Below are 16,354 nucleotides of genomic sequence, written 5' to 3' on the forward strand. Positions count from 1 at the left end.
GTAATATTCGAAACCAATATAACTGATTTCCAGTATTTCACTAACTGCAGATAGACATATACTCATATGCTAACCTTTCTGCTATTAAATATTGTGAGAATGTTTCAACTGTGAACACGCTGGAAAAATAGATCTCACAGCAGAATGAATTAACTTTATTTCCCATAATGAAAAATGTGTTGTGTGTCCACTTCTAAAAAACATGGACTGGGGAGTCCTGGTGATGCTAAACTTCACCTCGATGTGCTCTCTGATGAATTTATACCAGAGCAATGAGAGACAGGCTGAGTAGAGATATTTTGGTAAGTCACAATGCTGAATGCATGAATGTATTCATGCCTGTGTGTGGTCTCTGCTTGGGAGTAGGTTATGCTGCTTCGTTATCTAGGGAGGCCATGTTGCTGCTATATTTTGGGGATGTCAGCCAAGCTTTAGGGGATGATGGGAGAAGCAGGGTGATGGGGCAGGAGGAGGACTATTAGCTCTAAAGGACAGATAGAGTTTAATTAATAACTACTGTCCCTTTTCCCCATGACCTGATTTGTCCACACTAGCCCAGAGACCGCTATCTGTCTATATCCAAATACTGATGATTCCAAATATTTGTCAGACATTCAAAGGACTACATGTTATGTGAAGCAGACTGGAAGTAGAGATCAACCCAAAAAAACAAAAAGAAGGTAAGAAAATATTTCTTAATACTTTCACCAAAAATATTATCGATAGCATGCTCACTAGCATACTAACAGCACAGTTGTATTACAATCCTCAAGGAGTAATAATATTACAAACTTCTTTTTTTTGTTTTTGTGCTATTGTGTTATGAGGGATGACATAAATATGATTCTCAGATGGTCATGGTATATGATCTTTTAACGGTATATGATATTTTAACAACATTATAAGTTTGCTTTGTAGAATTCAAGAGTTATATTTATATTGAGTTTGTAGTCTAGCGTACCAGTGTAGATTTATCTATTGCTGGATACTCAAAGCACTTTTGTACGTCGCTCTGGATAAGGGCGTCTGCTAAATGCCGCAAATGTAAATGTAAATTATAGAAACTACTGAGGCCATGTTTTAGAAAAATGGGAACTTGACAGAAAATACCAAAGCTGAAAGAGATGACACATCTATGATTAATTAAATGCATGTGTGCTCTGTTTTAACTGCAGTTCATATTCAGCTTTAATCAACCTCAATACCTTTTAAAATCTCTTTTAAAAACTTCAGCCTAAATACCCTAAAAATCTGTATTTTCAAAAACAAACTTAAAAAAAAAAAAATATATATATATATATATATATATATATATATATATATATATATATATATATATATATACATAACCTATACATAAACTTTAGTTTGAGTATGAGACAAATATAATTTTATTACAGTTACAAGTACAAGCAATATGCTGCAGTAGTTACCATTTAGAATCACAACATTTATAACAAACTTGACCAAAAGACTGAACAACTTCTTCTTTTATCTCAGATGTACTGGTGAACCATGATGGCACATTACTAAAACATTTTAATTTCTTACTTGTGATTATTTGTAATTAATTGCATCATATTTTAATATTTCACCTGCATCAGTTTGCTTAAGTACTTTGTCAAATAGATTCAAGGAAATCGGATAATCGGTTATTATTTAGGCCTATACATCTCCTTGGTATACTGGTTCCCAGCTTCTGTTTCTGTAGATAATGTCTGGCCTTTAAATCTAAAACAATTGCCTATTGTTCGAGATCATATTTCCTTTAATGGCATACATATACATTCTCTGGATATGGCTTTTTGTACTGAAATATGAATGTATAATACATAAAACATGGCTTATTATATCTAATAAAGGTAATGTAATGTAATCGAAATGTTGAGGTGATTTTATTGACAGCATGTAATTATAATATTCTACTTTAATGTGATGTAAAAGAAGCTGTAAAAGTCCAGGGAATTGTTCAGAGAAACTTACTTAATTTACCTCCAATAATTACACTGCTTACACAGCTCTTGAACAACATTTTTCTAAAGAATTCAGTATAACTTCTAGCATTATTAATATTTGATCAATTCTTCTTCTGAACAATTGCCTAAGAGTCTGTACACATGTCTAGGCCTTTTATGTTATTTGTGCCCTTGTTTAAATTTGTTTTTACTTCAGGGTTAAGCCCATCATCTCTTTCTGCATTGAGGATTCAAACGCGTTTTGGCCCTAGGGCCACACATAGGCTTCTGGATGAATGAGTGGGTAGGCCCTGATGTCAATGTTGTGGAACCTCTGCAGATGCCAAATGATGGCTTCTCCCTCCCAGAGGGATCGCACTTCTTTGGTAAGTTGGTAACTTCAATAAGGAACACACAGATAGTAATATATATAACAAGTGGTGATCAAACAACGATAATAACAAATTTCAGGCTTTTGGGAATATTGGTGCTGCTAATGCTTTCATTCTAACTGTACTAAATTATAAATAGGTGTATGCATTATCTTTTCTTTTTCCCCTATCAGCAAGCAGTTTGTCTGAAAATCATTTGTCAAAATTACACTGCCTTTTACAATCCAGCTCCATGTAATAGATATAGAAATGGGACCTGTCAGGTTAATAAGCAACCGTGGCAACCTTTGTTCCCCTTGGCACTATTGAGTCAAGATTTAAGTCATCCTGGAGTGGCTAGGATTTATGAAAGGAGAGTTCTTTTCTAGCAGGGAAAAAGAAGGAGTTACAATGATGAATTGAAAAAAAAATGTTCTCTGTAAGTCAGTTTTTGGCCAAGAGGCAGATGATTGGTGAGCAAACTGGGTTCTGCTGAAATGTTCATGGGGCAGAAAAAGACTTCAGGTTGGTACACAATGTCTTGAATAGAATCTAAATAGAAATAGGGGTCGAATGTAATTTATTTTTTACTTTATAAAAAAGCTATATAATATATAATATAATTTATACAGTATAACTTATACTGTATAAGCATGTGTAATGTTAATACTGTATATAGTGTAAAGGTTAAGTGTACCAAATTCTTTTGTGTTGAAATAAACACATGCTGCGTGACTAAAAAAAATTTAAGTGAAGAAAAATGCTGTCACTTTAAATAGATATAGACTTTTTTTATATTACACACAGTTGACTCATGTAGCCATATTAATATCAATAGAGGTGTCAGCATACATTTCGTATATCTAAAGCTGTTTTATAACTCTTAAAACATACTCTGGTACTAGCAAATTTGTCCTATATAAATATTAAGGTTAGGTTTATGAATGGGGTTAGTATTAATACCTTCTCTTCTTTATTTGTGTAAAATCAAGCAAGCCATTTCATTCATATTCATTCATATTTTGCACATAGTTGCACAAATCAGTTTAAAACTGTACTGTGCGGTCGTAAATGTTGCCACTGTTTAAGTGGAAAGGTAACGGTAGTACTGTTTGTTGTAGTTTTTGTAATTGCTGCTTTAGCGTAGGGTGCATTAACACTGCGTGCCTACTGTATCTCCATGCTGTTAACTTGAGCTTGAGTAGTTTGATGACATGCTTAAACTGAAAGCCTGCCATTGTCTCCTCCTCTTTCAGATATTCTGGCAGAGCAAAGCAGCCCTCTGCTTCAGGACCAGGAGGTCTTGCCTTTCGGCAGCTATCCAGGCATGCAGTACTCCACAATGGAGCAACCCATGTCCTCGCCATCATTCTACTCCAATCAGCACTACTATCCCCAGTACAGTACAGAGGAGTGGTGCTCACCGTCCCCCATGCTGGAATTGAGGAAAGGCCCAGTGGAGGGGAGCTTTGACACAGAGATCGAGGAGCAAACCCCTATTGTTCCCAATTTGTATAAAAGACCCAGACATGCTGTCCATTCAGGAAGGCTCAAAGGAGAGGAACTGTGTGTAGTGTGTGGGGACAAAGCCTCAGGATACCACTATAATGCTCTCACGTGTGAAGGATGTAAAGGTGAACAGAGGATTTCTATGTTGTCTTGAGTTGAGATTATGGCATAAAGTATGTTTCTGTATTTCAAAAAAGCTTAAAAATCTTTGGATGTCTACCACTATAGACTCTCTGTATTCCACTTACTTTGCTGTATTATCTGTTGACATCCTGTTAATAGTATCATGACAAATGTGCATGTGTGTTTATATCAGCGACCAGTTCCAATTCCATGAAATTCCTCACTTGTACTAAATGCATCATCCTAGTACATCTTCAAAGCACATTTGAGACAGTAACCCAGCCCCTATAAGTATGACGCAGTATATGACACGCAAACCCATGATCCAATTTTAGCTCTTTGAAAAAGCCTTGGCTGAATGACTGCCAGTGTAATTCCACCTGTGCATGGACAATGCCCAAAGGGCAGCCACTGGGCTGTACTCTCCAAGTCCCAGAGGCTTGATGTTCCCTCACGCCCAGTCTAGATTTGGTTCCCTCTCAGCTTTCTGCTGAATAATGACGCAGGCAACTGGAGACTTGTGCTTCTATGCATTGTTAATGTGTGTCATTGTGTTCATCAGCTCATGCTAGAATGTGTAATTACTTGTCCAAGAAGCATTGGACTGTGGAGGTCTGATGCCTGGAACTAGGCATGAAGTGGAACTAAGTTACTGCATCGTGTGTAACTTACACTGAAACACACTAATCATTTAAAGGAAGCATTGTCAAGGTCATATAGAAGCCGCATCCATTTGTTGTCTCAAGCTATTGTCTTATCTTACAAATATGTATCACTTAATGCAACACCTGGCAGTTAGTCATCTAATGCTTCATCTTGAACACTTGCATACACTAATTTTATAATATCATCTGCATCTGTTGCTTCCTTGCAGGGTTTTTCAGAAGAAGTATAACGAAGAATGCAGTATATAAGTGTAAAAGTGGAGGAAACTGTGAGATGGACATGTACATGCGCAGAAAATGCCAAGAGTGCAGACTCCGTAAATGCAAGGAGATGGGAATGCTTGCAGAATGTAAGTACAACAAATGTAACAAGAACAAAAAACACTCCTGTGTAACTCTTATAGAGAAGTTTAGCCACAGTGTACCCCAACTGCTTACTTCTACCTCATAACAATATGTTATACCACCATATCACTAACTGACAGTCAGACATTGGACATCGTCTGAGATCATACAGATAGTGATTATTGCAGATTCTGGAACGAATACAGTGCAGCTGACAGACAGAAAGCCTGACAGCCCTGAAAAGTGTAGCTATGATTAAAAACGGCTTATATAAAGGCTCGTTTTCAATTACAAATTAAAAATCTGTATGGAGATGCAATTACTTCATTCTTCTTCAGTAACAACTATTCAGGTCAGGGATGCAGTGGTCATAAGGTGTGAACACTGTCTATCACAAGGCAACATACACACACACAGCATTTTAAAGTAGCTGACACACTACCAGCATGATTTTTTGGGAAGTGGGAGGAAATAGGAGAACTCGGATAAATTCTACAGCAACACTGCAAGAAAATTCTGCAACAAAACTCTGCACAGACAGTAACCTGAGCTCAAGTTCAAACCAGGAACCCAGAGCTTTTAAGGGACAGCACTACGAGATGCGCCACTTTTGTCAAAAAATGAAAAATATATCTTCTTCTTCTTCTTCGGCTTCTCCTATTAGGGGATTAGCGGATCATCCGTCTCCAATTAGTGAAAAATATATATCTAATGTTTATATAGTTTAAGTTTACACATACAACTTATCGGTTATTTAATTCATCTCTATATCCATTTTTCAGTATCATCAATTTGAACCTCTGGAGGAAACTAAGAACCTTAAAGTATCCAAAGACATAAACTAAATTTTTGGATTCAGCCATGATTCAATTGAGCTAAGTAGGCCCACTGAGTGTGTGCATGAATGTTGAGTTTTAATGGAATGACAGAACAGCTAGCAGTAAGGGCAGGATCAGTGCATTCTTATGGGCTTCCCAGTGATGAAGCATAATTAGTCATGCTGCAGTGGATGAAGCTGTCAGGTAGAGTGAAGAGCAGGCCGTACTCAGCTCCTGTTGCTCATGAATAATGCATTAAAGTTTATATAAATTTTGCAGGCAGCAGGCATTCAACGTTCAACCTGTTCCCACTGTGTGCCCAGTCAAACAGTCGCTAATTTGGCCTGGAAACTGTCCAAAGTTTTTCCTAGAGTCTTTTCTTTTGCACTTATCTTCAAAGCCAATTAAGTCAATACATACTGTTCAAACCAAAGAAAGTAAGATTTTATATATATGTATATGTATATGACTTAATTGGCTTTGAAGAAATTATTATATTTTTGCATGTCCCAGATATCCTCAGTGAAAATAAAATACAGATTTGTGTTAATGTAAGTGGATGTGGATGCCATGCTGAGAGGAAATGTTTATAATAGTCATCACAGTGAGTTCGTTACAGTGTTTAGTTGTTCCTCTTAATTCACTGGTGTAGTGGTGTGTGGATAGGTAGTATTCAGTGTTTTCTTTGGAATCCCCATGCTAAAGTGTTTGCATCCATGAATCTTGAGCACAAAGTTTCCACATTCGTTATCTTAAGCCGGAATTTTTTGCCTGCTAAAACATGTAATATAAAATTTTATTCAAAAGATTATCGAATACAGTTCCCTATCATAATAATATAATATTCTCACAGGGCAATATGCCCATTAACCCATTAATTATTACACATAATTCACTTATATTACTTTCTTCATTCTGTTAAGCTGAGACAATGTCCATTGTCAAAAGCGCTATAGAAATAAACGTATAAACTTAATAAACTTGAGCTTGAACTTAACTCATACGATATACTCAAATATCACAATTTGTCAGAATGTAAGATATATCCCTTTTGCTAAATAAGCCAACAACATTAATAGTGAGATTTCTTCACACTGCTATTATATGGGGATTCTTTCTCTGTCTAAAAGTCATGCATTGTTTATTTGCCCGAGTAACTATAGAAGCTACAAATCATCATGTCCTGTCTCTGTTTCTAAATTATAATTAACTGACACTAGCTGTGTGAAATTGTATTGGAATTTGAGTTCATCCTTTTGAACCTTATTTGATTCATAGCATATTTTTAAACATTGAAGATTTGTTTTTTAGGTTCTTATATGATTTTCAGCATCTTATTAAAACTCTGCTTGTATGTTATTGAAAATAATATCATGTCTTGTTATGGAAAATTTATTGGAAATTACATAGGGTGTTTTTGGAGTATATTAAAAATTTATGAAACATTATGTTTTAAACAGTCAACATTTTGGATAAAAAAAAACTTATTGAATTTCCAAGTGGACCTAAAGTGGAACCCAAATGGATCCCATTAAAAATCTTATAGGACATTTATAAATGCCTTACAAATAACATCTTTGTGTCTTGACCACAAATTCTTTTTACTGCTGATCTACTCACTGAACAATCAGTCTTCCATTTTCTATTTGAATTATCCTAAACATTATACAGTAGTTTGAGCTGGTTTCTATGGGTCATTACAACACAAAATATATCACACTTGTTTGCACATTCCAGTACTCAATTCATGTGATTTGGTGTAAGGACGTTATTTAACTGATTTAAAGAGCACCAAAGACAAGTTGCTAGTTATGTATAGTGACTAAAAAATAATTCTATTTTTACAGTACCAAATTTTTAATGACGTATTCCCAACTTGTGATTAGTGTTGATTAGTGTCTGTCTCTATAGTCTATAGTCTGTGTATACAGATAAGGGGCAAAGGGCAAACTGTTTAAGACGGTACATGGTAAATCACTATCATTAGAGCTAAGTACATATTATGTGCATACTTACGCACCACTGCAATAATGCCTTAGTACTGTATGTAATATAAACAAATATACTGATGTCTTTTCATTGAACAGATTTACATAGTTCTTCATGATATGATATGGTATAATTGGAATGTTTTGCCCAGGTTTGCTAACAGAGATCCAGTGTAAGTCCAAGCGACTCAGGAAAAACCCCAAGGCCTCATCAGAAGACTGTGCAGGAGATGATACAGATTTGGGGGACGGTGGAGATGCTAAGCAGGTCACATCCACAACAAAAACCTTAAAAGTGAGTTCTAAATTAAAAAAATGATCTAATAAGTTTAAAAATCTACTTAAGTTAAAGTAAAAAGTAGCATTTTAAATGTACTCAGTGAAAAATGTACAGTTTTTTTAGCAGCGCGGGTGGGGGATTCTAGTGTAGCTCAAAAAGGACAAGGGGATATAAATCTCAAACTAGTTGCATCTTTACAAATTAAAGTGCAATAACAATAAATAAAAGAATAAATAAATGTGAAAACACTACAGTCCATGATTTGAGTCTAATGTGAGTTATGCACTGTCGCATAAAAAAAAAAACGATCTGTTGTTATATTGTTATTTATGGTAATGAGAGAATGGCAAATGCAGACTCAGAATTCAGACAGTGAGCACGTGCTGTGAACAACTTTCGATTGGATGGCATTTCACTTTCAGCTGAGTCTGCATTACTGGTGTCTGTCTTGTCCATCTCCATCTTTCTTTCTTGTTACTTTAGTGTTTTCTGCCCATCCACGAATTAGTGCAGTAGTTTTCCGGACACGATTTTTTCCCGCTCGCATTATATTTATTTATTAATTTTTTAGCTCAATAACAGATATAATTTAAAATGTCCTTCATACAATACTTTAAACATAACACACTTAAGTTTAAAAACTATTTTAAAAAGTAGAAGTACACAAAAACCCTACTCATTTACAGTAACTCAAGCAAATGTAATTCTTACTTTCCACTTCTGTATTTTTTATGCAAATTCATTCCAATAACATACGACTTAAAAATAAAAAATACTTAACTATTAAATGTGATCTCTCATTTAAGGGTATGTTAAATAGACGCACAAGCAGATGCACATACACAAATATCTAGGTTTAAATCTATGTCACAAGTTATAACCTTTATTAATGAATCATTAACAAGGTGCAATTTTAGTCACTAACTTCCTTGTAGCAATGTTTGTTTTGGAAAATGATTCTCCACTGCTGATATTAAATACTGCAATTTATTTTGATTGTCTTTTTATTTGTTTTAGGAAAAAGTGGAACTAAATCAAGACCAGCAGGCTTTACTAAGTTATATTCTTGATGCCTACAACAAACATCGTATTCCTCCTGATATGGCCAAGAAACTGGTACTTTGTTTTATATTTATATTATATTTTATATTCCATTAATGAATTACACTAAAACTGTTCACCATACAGTAAATTGTGCATGAACTTAACACCAATAAACTGCATTGTTCCAGCATTTATTAAATGTATTTATTTAAGACATGAACCTGCTTCTGTTGAAGCCAGAAAACAACTCCAGAGCCTATCCCATGCTGAGTAAATGTTTAGCCACAGGGAATGGTTATGTAAGCCCTGTTAACAGCTCTTCCCTCTATAAAACATCTACAGTAGTCTTTTGCTTAAGTGTCCAACTTTTCACAGCTCCAAGAACAGTTTAGCACAGAGGAGAACTTCCTTCTATTGACCGAGATGGCAACCAGCCATGTTCAGGTCCTGGTCGAGTTTACAAAAAACATCCCAGGTCAGGATACTCAGATATACAGTTTTTTAATTTTTTGGTTCAGAAAGATTCTTGTAGTACCTTCTTTATGATCTGTGAGCAGGTTTCCAGTCTCTGGACCATGAGGATCAGATCGCTTTACTAAAAGGGTCAGCAGTTGAGGCCATGTTCCTGCGTTCAGCCCAGGCCTTCACCAGAAAGATGCCTCATGGACACACAGAGGTGCTGGAAGAGCGAATAAGAAAAAGTGGTAGGATTCCATGCAAAACATTCCTATATAAGACTTTTATCATATCTGTAAAATATTGTACCACTTATTACCATTATGAACTTCGAAAGATTGATATATACCGCTTGGGAGATACGACAGACAGATTTATGTAAATATATGAACCATCTAATAATAATGTACAAACTAGTATTTATAGTAGGTTTTCTCATTTGTATGTCAAGGTGGAAATTTGTGCATAGTATCATATATAAAGGTTCAAGAGGACAGTGGCATGCTGAATGTACAGTATTGCATTGTGTGTATGTATATATATATTGCTCAGTTTAGCTCGGTGACCAGCTCTTGGAAAAGTCCTGGTTGTGCCATACTTCTTTGATTTGAGAATTATGGAGGCCACTGTGCTCGTGGGAATCTTTAATACAGCAGCGTTTTATAGCCTTCCCCAGATCTGTGCCTTGCTCATTATTAAGTGTTGTTCAGGCTACACAACAAAATTGAAAAAAGAGAAGAGGGTCTGAATACTTTCTAAATGTACTCTCTCTCCCCCTCTCTCTCTCTCTCTCTCTCTCTCTCTCTCTCTCTCTCTCTCTCTCTCTCTCTATCCTTTTTCCATAGTTAATGTATAAAATAATAGTAATAATAATAATAATAAGCATGATAATAAAATATAATAATTATTTATAATTTTTATTATAATTATTACTATAATTATTATTATTATTATTATTATTATTATTATTATATTTATTGTTGTTGTTGTTGTTGTTGTTGCTATGCAATTAATGCAATAATAATAATAATTATTGTTGTTTTTATTATTATTATTAATATTATTATTATTATTATTATATATAATTATTATTATTAATATCTATAGTGGTAATTAGTACAAATCTATTCATTTGGTGTTCTCATTGATTAATGACTCAGTCTTATTATTCAGTAGTAGATCATTCTGGTGACTTTTAATATAGTACTAGGTATTTGTTTCTGCTCAGTCCCTGCAAAGTGACCTAAGAGTTGTTAAACAGTATTTTATCACAGTATAACAGTATTTTAAAAACACCCTAAACATGTTAGTATTTGTTACTACACATAAACATTCATAGTGTTCAGGAAAGAAACGACATGTTAATGGTAGTGGAATGTACTGTATACATGTCTAGTGTGATAGATAGCCTGACAAAATTAGTCAAGCCTGAGTCATGGATCAGGAAAATTAACTTTTTTTTAAAACATCATTGTCATATGAATATTAAATTCCTGATCATCATTCAGATATAAGCCCTTATTCATCAAAAATGCAGTCTTTGGAGTTGATGTAACACGGTAATGCCAATAAAGACAAAGTTGCCCACAGAAAATACAGATAATGGGGGTAGGTGTCAACATGCCATTTGTAAATGTAAGACAGAGATGCAGACGTGGATATTTATCAGTTCATTAGTCTTTAAGTTAAGCAATTAGCACATTTGTGTAAAGAGATATAAAGTGCTGACCTTCATATAAATGTGACTGGTGGAATTTTGAGGTTGTAATGTAATTTCATATTAATACTAAATCAAATAAGATGTTTTTTTTGTTTTGTTTGAACTAAACTGAATCTGGCTTCAGTTCATTTTACTTATATTTTACTTACTTTTACATAGGTGCCATAAAAAATATAATCAATTTTCTTCATTATTACAGATTTTATAAAATGTTTTATAAAAAAGCACACTTTCATAACTGTCTTTTCCTATTTATGTTTAGAAATCTCAGCCTCAAATCCAAACTCTTGAACTTGGTTTGACTGAAATTTATGTTTCCCCATTTTTCATTTCTTTCTTTTTTGGAAAGTTTTTATATTTGTCTGATTTTCATTGAATCTTGATAGCCTGCTGTGTTTTGGCTCACTATCACAAAACATACAAAGATCTGGCAGTGTTTTTGCATGTACATGAGGGTAACTTTGTACACCACATGACCTGTAAATAAGGGATTCTCCGAAAGGAGCTTGCATCCAATGCAGCCTAAACTGATTTATCATTTGTGCTCGAATCAAAGCTCATTTTGATGTCAAGTCATAAATTGAATGCGGATTTGTTGAATCCAAGCCGTGCTTCATTTTCCTCATTAAATAAGTACCTATTTGTGTTGAAGCTCACTTAAAAAGTGCAGCAGAATGCTTTCCCACCTCTGAATCGGTTGAATTTAAACATCACATTTCATTGTTTGTCAGTGGTTTAGTGGTTGATGGAGCGCTGTCATCTCCGGGCTGTGGATATTTCTATACAGCGAATGTGCTGCAGAAAAAAACTGTCATTCTGTCCCTCTGTAAGTGCTCAGAAATATTCACACCAAAGGCCATCTAAAGAGAAAAAGAACGCCCCTGTCTAAAGAGGCCATTGTTCTCTATCTAAACATCGAGAGGTCTATTGTCTCGTTCTCTGCCTCTCTGCACTCCTGACATTTCTCTGGTTTGAAGGGTCTCTGATGTGCCTGTGTGTGCAGAGACTTTTTCACCATCCATCTCTTTGGGGAAAGCCGGTGTCAAATCTTATCCCTCAATCTGAAAGGTTTTGAAAGGATATCTAATGATCAAATCTAGCAATAGTTGCATATTTAAAAACAAAAAAAATCCATAAATTTAAATACAACTCTCTCACTAAGGTATAGCATCCAGGGCCATTAGTGTACATTTTGTTTTCTTTTATGAGACTCTTTTTTTTCTGTGTTCATTCTGAAATATTAAAAACCCTGAAAACACCAATTCACCCAAAGAGCTAAACTGAGTTTCACTTCACAGTATATAATGACCTTTCACTGAGGGGTTTCTGCTGATTGGCTCATACGAAAGAGAGATCGTCTCCTGGCTCTTCATGCTGAATGCTTTACATCAAAATAGGGCTCTCGGCTCTCGTAGCCAACAAAGAATAATAATTACGCCAATGATAACGATGAAGACAAAGACCTCGCACAAAGCAGATGAACCCTTCAAAACAAGCTTCGAATAGATGGGTGTTTCTGAGAATCCCACTGAATGTGGAAACACACGCAGCTGTGCATGTGAACATCGGATTCGGTCAGAAGCTTTTTTTTTATGGCTCCCACCTATTTGCAACAATCTTCTTTCAAAGACTTTTTCAATTAGCTTTTAAATTTAAACATTTAGACTTTCAGTAAATATTGCTTTATACACACAGGCTGCATGTGCTTAGAGAAAATATAATGTCATTTGTTTGGAAAGTCATAACTAAGTCATTACACACAAGCACATATTATGCATTCTGAAAACAACCTGTAAATGAATTGTGTAATTTTAGTGAAACAGGTGCCTCTGTTTTTTGTATGTGATGGATGACACTGCCTCCTAGTGGAGGCTTTGTTCTTAAGTATTACAGTATAATGGCGTAAGACTACATTACTTTATCTTGAAACGTTGTTGGTTTTTTGTTTGTTTGTTTTTTTCAGCTGTTTATGAGAATTTATATCATTATAAATATCTCAGTGATCCTACTTTTAGAAATTAGGAATAATCTTTGATGGGAAATTTATCAAAATTCGAAATATTATTCAACTGAAATGTTTGTACTCTTACTCGTATATACAATTAATAAAAAAAAAGAATAACTTATGTAATAATAATAATAATAATAATAATAATAATTTTTCATTGTTAAGATTGTTATTATTTTTGCCCAGCATGTCTGACATTTAATTAATAATTAAATATGAATTAATTCACAACAATGTCTAATGAAACAGCATATAATAATAGGTTTCTTTTACAAAATAAGGTACAATCACCAATCATGTGGAAAACAGAGGAATGCAACGAATAAAAATGGACTTATGTGTGTGTTTCAGACACTGATGATGTTCTGGTGTTTCCCCACACAGCAGTCTTTAGAGATTATAAACAAGTGTGTGGAAAACAGTTAAACAGAATGTGTGAAGACCTTTGGGCTTTTACTTGATTAGACGATTTGCTAGACACCTAGAATTTTATTTGACTTGTTTCTAACCCTGAAAATATTTAAACTAGACCAGGATGCAAATTCGTATCTTCTTGCTTTCTTGGTTTTATTACTCCTTGCTGTTTTGCTTTGTGTTCTTGATGACGTAAATATATTCCTACCTCGGGGCTTCTCTAGAAACAACTCAAAATCTACAGTTGCAACAATTACATACTGAATGCTACGTAATCTTAATGTAACTCAAATAAAAATGTGTGACACATTGTGTCTACACTTTTTTTACTGCCCTGTTTAAAAGCTCGTTTCATGTATTAGTAAGGCTTAAACATGTTTATGGAAGGCCCAGTTGAACAATTTTTAGTTAGGAAATAAGCCATGCTTCCCTGAGCACATCACTGTATTAACCGCCTGTCTACTTGCTTTTTTCTACCTTTTTTTTGCACCACAGGAATATCGGAGGAGTTTATTGTCCCCATGTTCAACTTTTATAAAAGTATTGGGGAGCTGCAGATGATGCAAGAGGAACATGCTCTTCTCACAGCCATTACTATTCTCTCCCCAGGTGTGTAAAAGCCTGTCATACAAATACTTAGTGAGTCATTAATGGCTCTGCTGCAGTTTCTTCCTCCACATCTGTATCATCGTCAGGTTAACGACTGTGATGTATTTCATTGTGTGGGAAATGCTGGAGAAATATCCTGATTAATCATTTGTTGTTTTATGGTTTTTTAAGCTTTCTAAAGCTCTGTACTGCCACATATTTACAGTATCTGACTAGTTATTGATTGCCCTGTGGATAAAATGGAAAGGTTTCCATATACACAACATTCCATTCAAGGAGTTTTTTGGAATAGTTTATGATAAATAGGGGGTTGGGGGATTAATTTCCTTATTGTTTGGCCAAGAATAATTGCATGTAATTTAATCATATATCTTGAATACATTTGAGCTCAAGAAATCTGCATATAGAGACTAGTGGATTTGAGCTGAGTCAGAAATATTATGTTTGCCATTGTAGTCTGTTTAAATGCTTTCCATGTGTGTCCTAGATTTGGATAAATATCTGCTACTGTCTGAATTAGCTACACTGCTATAATGATGCAAACCATACAGTTGGTTCCAGGATCTAAGACTGTGCCACAAATAAATGCAGAAATAAAAACTGGTGAAATGATACAAGTATATAGTATTCAGTCATTATGCTTATATTATTGCACAAATATTTATTTACCTTTAAGGCATTGGGCAGATGCCCTCAAGAATGCTGATCAAGAGCATTTTACATTTATACAACTTTGCAGCATGGGCATCTTGGTAGTGCTGGGATTTGAACTCACACCCTTTTAATTAGAAGTACAACACATAACACACTGAGCTACCACTTCCTAGAACAACTAAATATTTAATAGAATTACAAACTGGAACTAAAATGGTGTTTGTGACAGTGAAAACCAGATTATGATTTAATTAATTGGAGTCCTGACGTTGCTTTTGTTCTGGTAGATCGGCCATATATCAGGGACCAGCAGGCTGTGGAGCTGCTCCAGGAAGCCATGCTGGAGGTGCTGAGGAAGGTCTGCAAGCTGAAGCACCCACAGGAGCCACAGCATTTCGCCCGGCTGCTGGGCCGACTGACCGAGCTGCGCACTCTGCACCACCACCATGCTGAAATGCTGGAGTCATGGCGCATGAGTGACCACAAGTTTAATCCACTGCTTTGTGAAATCTGGGATGTACAGTGACTCTGCAAAGAGAGAGGGAAGGAAGCAAAGACATTCTAAAAAACTTTATGCTGCATAGGGATTTATTTCCTGGGAGAAACCGGGTGTGTTCCTCTGTAGTACAAATATTGAATGTATTAAATATTGTATGGTCATCTGACACTTACAATAAAATTATGCATGCTGTAATTGAAAAATAAATATGATTGTTCATATTTGTGTGCATTTTGATAATGCTTGTTACACCAATGTTAATATTGTTAAGATTTGTAAGATTTGTATATAGAAATCGATGTGTTTAGTAGTTTTAAAGCTTAGGTTGAGCAGTGCTAGAGCACTTAAAAAACATTTAAACAGCTTAGCTCACATCTGTGCTCATTTTATCCAACAATCATTTAAATATATTACAATCAAATATCATACACAGCAATTTACTGCAGTTATGACGTGAAGGAAAAAAATGCACTCAATTAATCTTAGTTCCATGGTGTAGAGCAGCAACCACTGACACACTCCATTTTACCACTCTACACACGCCTGATTAACATTAACATCTTCTTCCTCAATTTTTCTCAAAGGGTCAGTATGCAAACAGACTCGAGCGGAACAAGCCCTCCTCTAGTATTTAAAGATTCTGACTTTTTGAGAGAAACAAATGCTTTTTATTGTACTGCAGAACTATGGGAGAAAAATTGGATAAAAATGAATTTGGTATTTAAGATGCACTTCAGCACTAATTCGATACACTGAAATGTTTTACACACTACATGAAGTTTATTTTATTTGCATTCTTTATAGGCTTTTAGTTTTGTTTGTTCTTTTAACCATGGGCATCTGCACAAATGTTTATAATAACATTTTATAATATAAATTGTGTCACTTTTATTGTT

General features: G+C 34.9%; 1 protein-coding gene across 2 annotated transcripts; it reads left to right on the forward strand.

The window, feature by feature from the left end:
• Positions 1-542: 542 nt before the first annotated feature.
• Positions 543-15,679, forward strand: nr1h4 (nuclear receptor subfamily 1, group H, member 4). 2 transcript variants are annotated; one of them, XM_046865365.1, is made up of 10 exons: positions 543-680; positions 2,173-2,341; positions 3,583-3,960; positions 4,833-4,973; positions 7,927-8,069; positions 9,072-9,170; positions 9,474-9,573; positions 9,656-9,802; positions 14,192-14,305; positions 15,247-15,679. In XM_046865365.1, the coding sequence occupies exons 2-10, from the start codon at positions 2,248-2,250 to the stop codon at positions 15,483-15,485; spliced, it is 1,455 nt and encodes a 484-aa protein (XP_046721321.1). In that variant the 5' UTR covers positions 543-680; positions 2,173-2,247; the 3' UTR covers positions 15,486-15,679. The 2 variants fall into 2 exon arrangements, with proteins under 2 accessions (XP_046721321.1, XP_046721322.1); XM_046865366.1 differs by lacking the exons at positions 543-680; positions 2,173-2,341 and adding an exon at positions 2,683-2,851.
• The last annotated feature ends 675 nt before the right edge of the window (positions 15,680-16,354 follow it).

This window comes from Silurus meridionalis, chromosome 13 (assembly GCF_014805685.1).
Source record: "Silurus meridionalis isolate SWU-2019-XX chromosome 13, ASM1480568v1, whole genome shotgun sequence".
Classification (NCBI taxonomy): domain Eukaryota; kingdom Metazoa; phylum Chordata; class Actinopteri; order Siluriformes; family Siluridae; genus Silurus; species Silurus meridionalis.

What these genes read in the sequence shown, in the direction of transcription:
- nr1h4 (XM_046865365.1), top strand. Translation starts at nt 2,248, where the DNA reads ATGAATGAGTGGGTAGGCCCTGATGTCAATGTTGTGGAACCTCTGCAG. An exon ending in AGAGGGATCGCACTTCTTTG is followed by an intron (nt 2,342 to 3,582) that starts GTAAGTTGGTAA and finishes CTCCTCTTTCAG; the next exon opens with ATATTCTGGCAGAGCAAAGC. An exon ending in GTTTACAAAAAACATCCCAG is followed by an intron (nt 9,574 to 9,655) that starts GTCAGGATACTC and finishes ATCTGTGAGCAG; the next exon opens with GTTTCCAGTCTCTGGACCAT.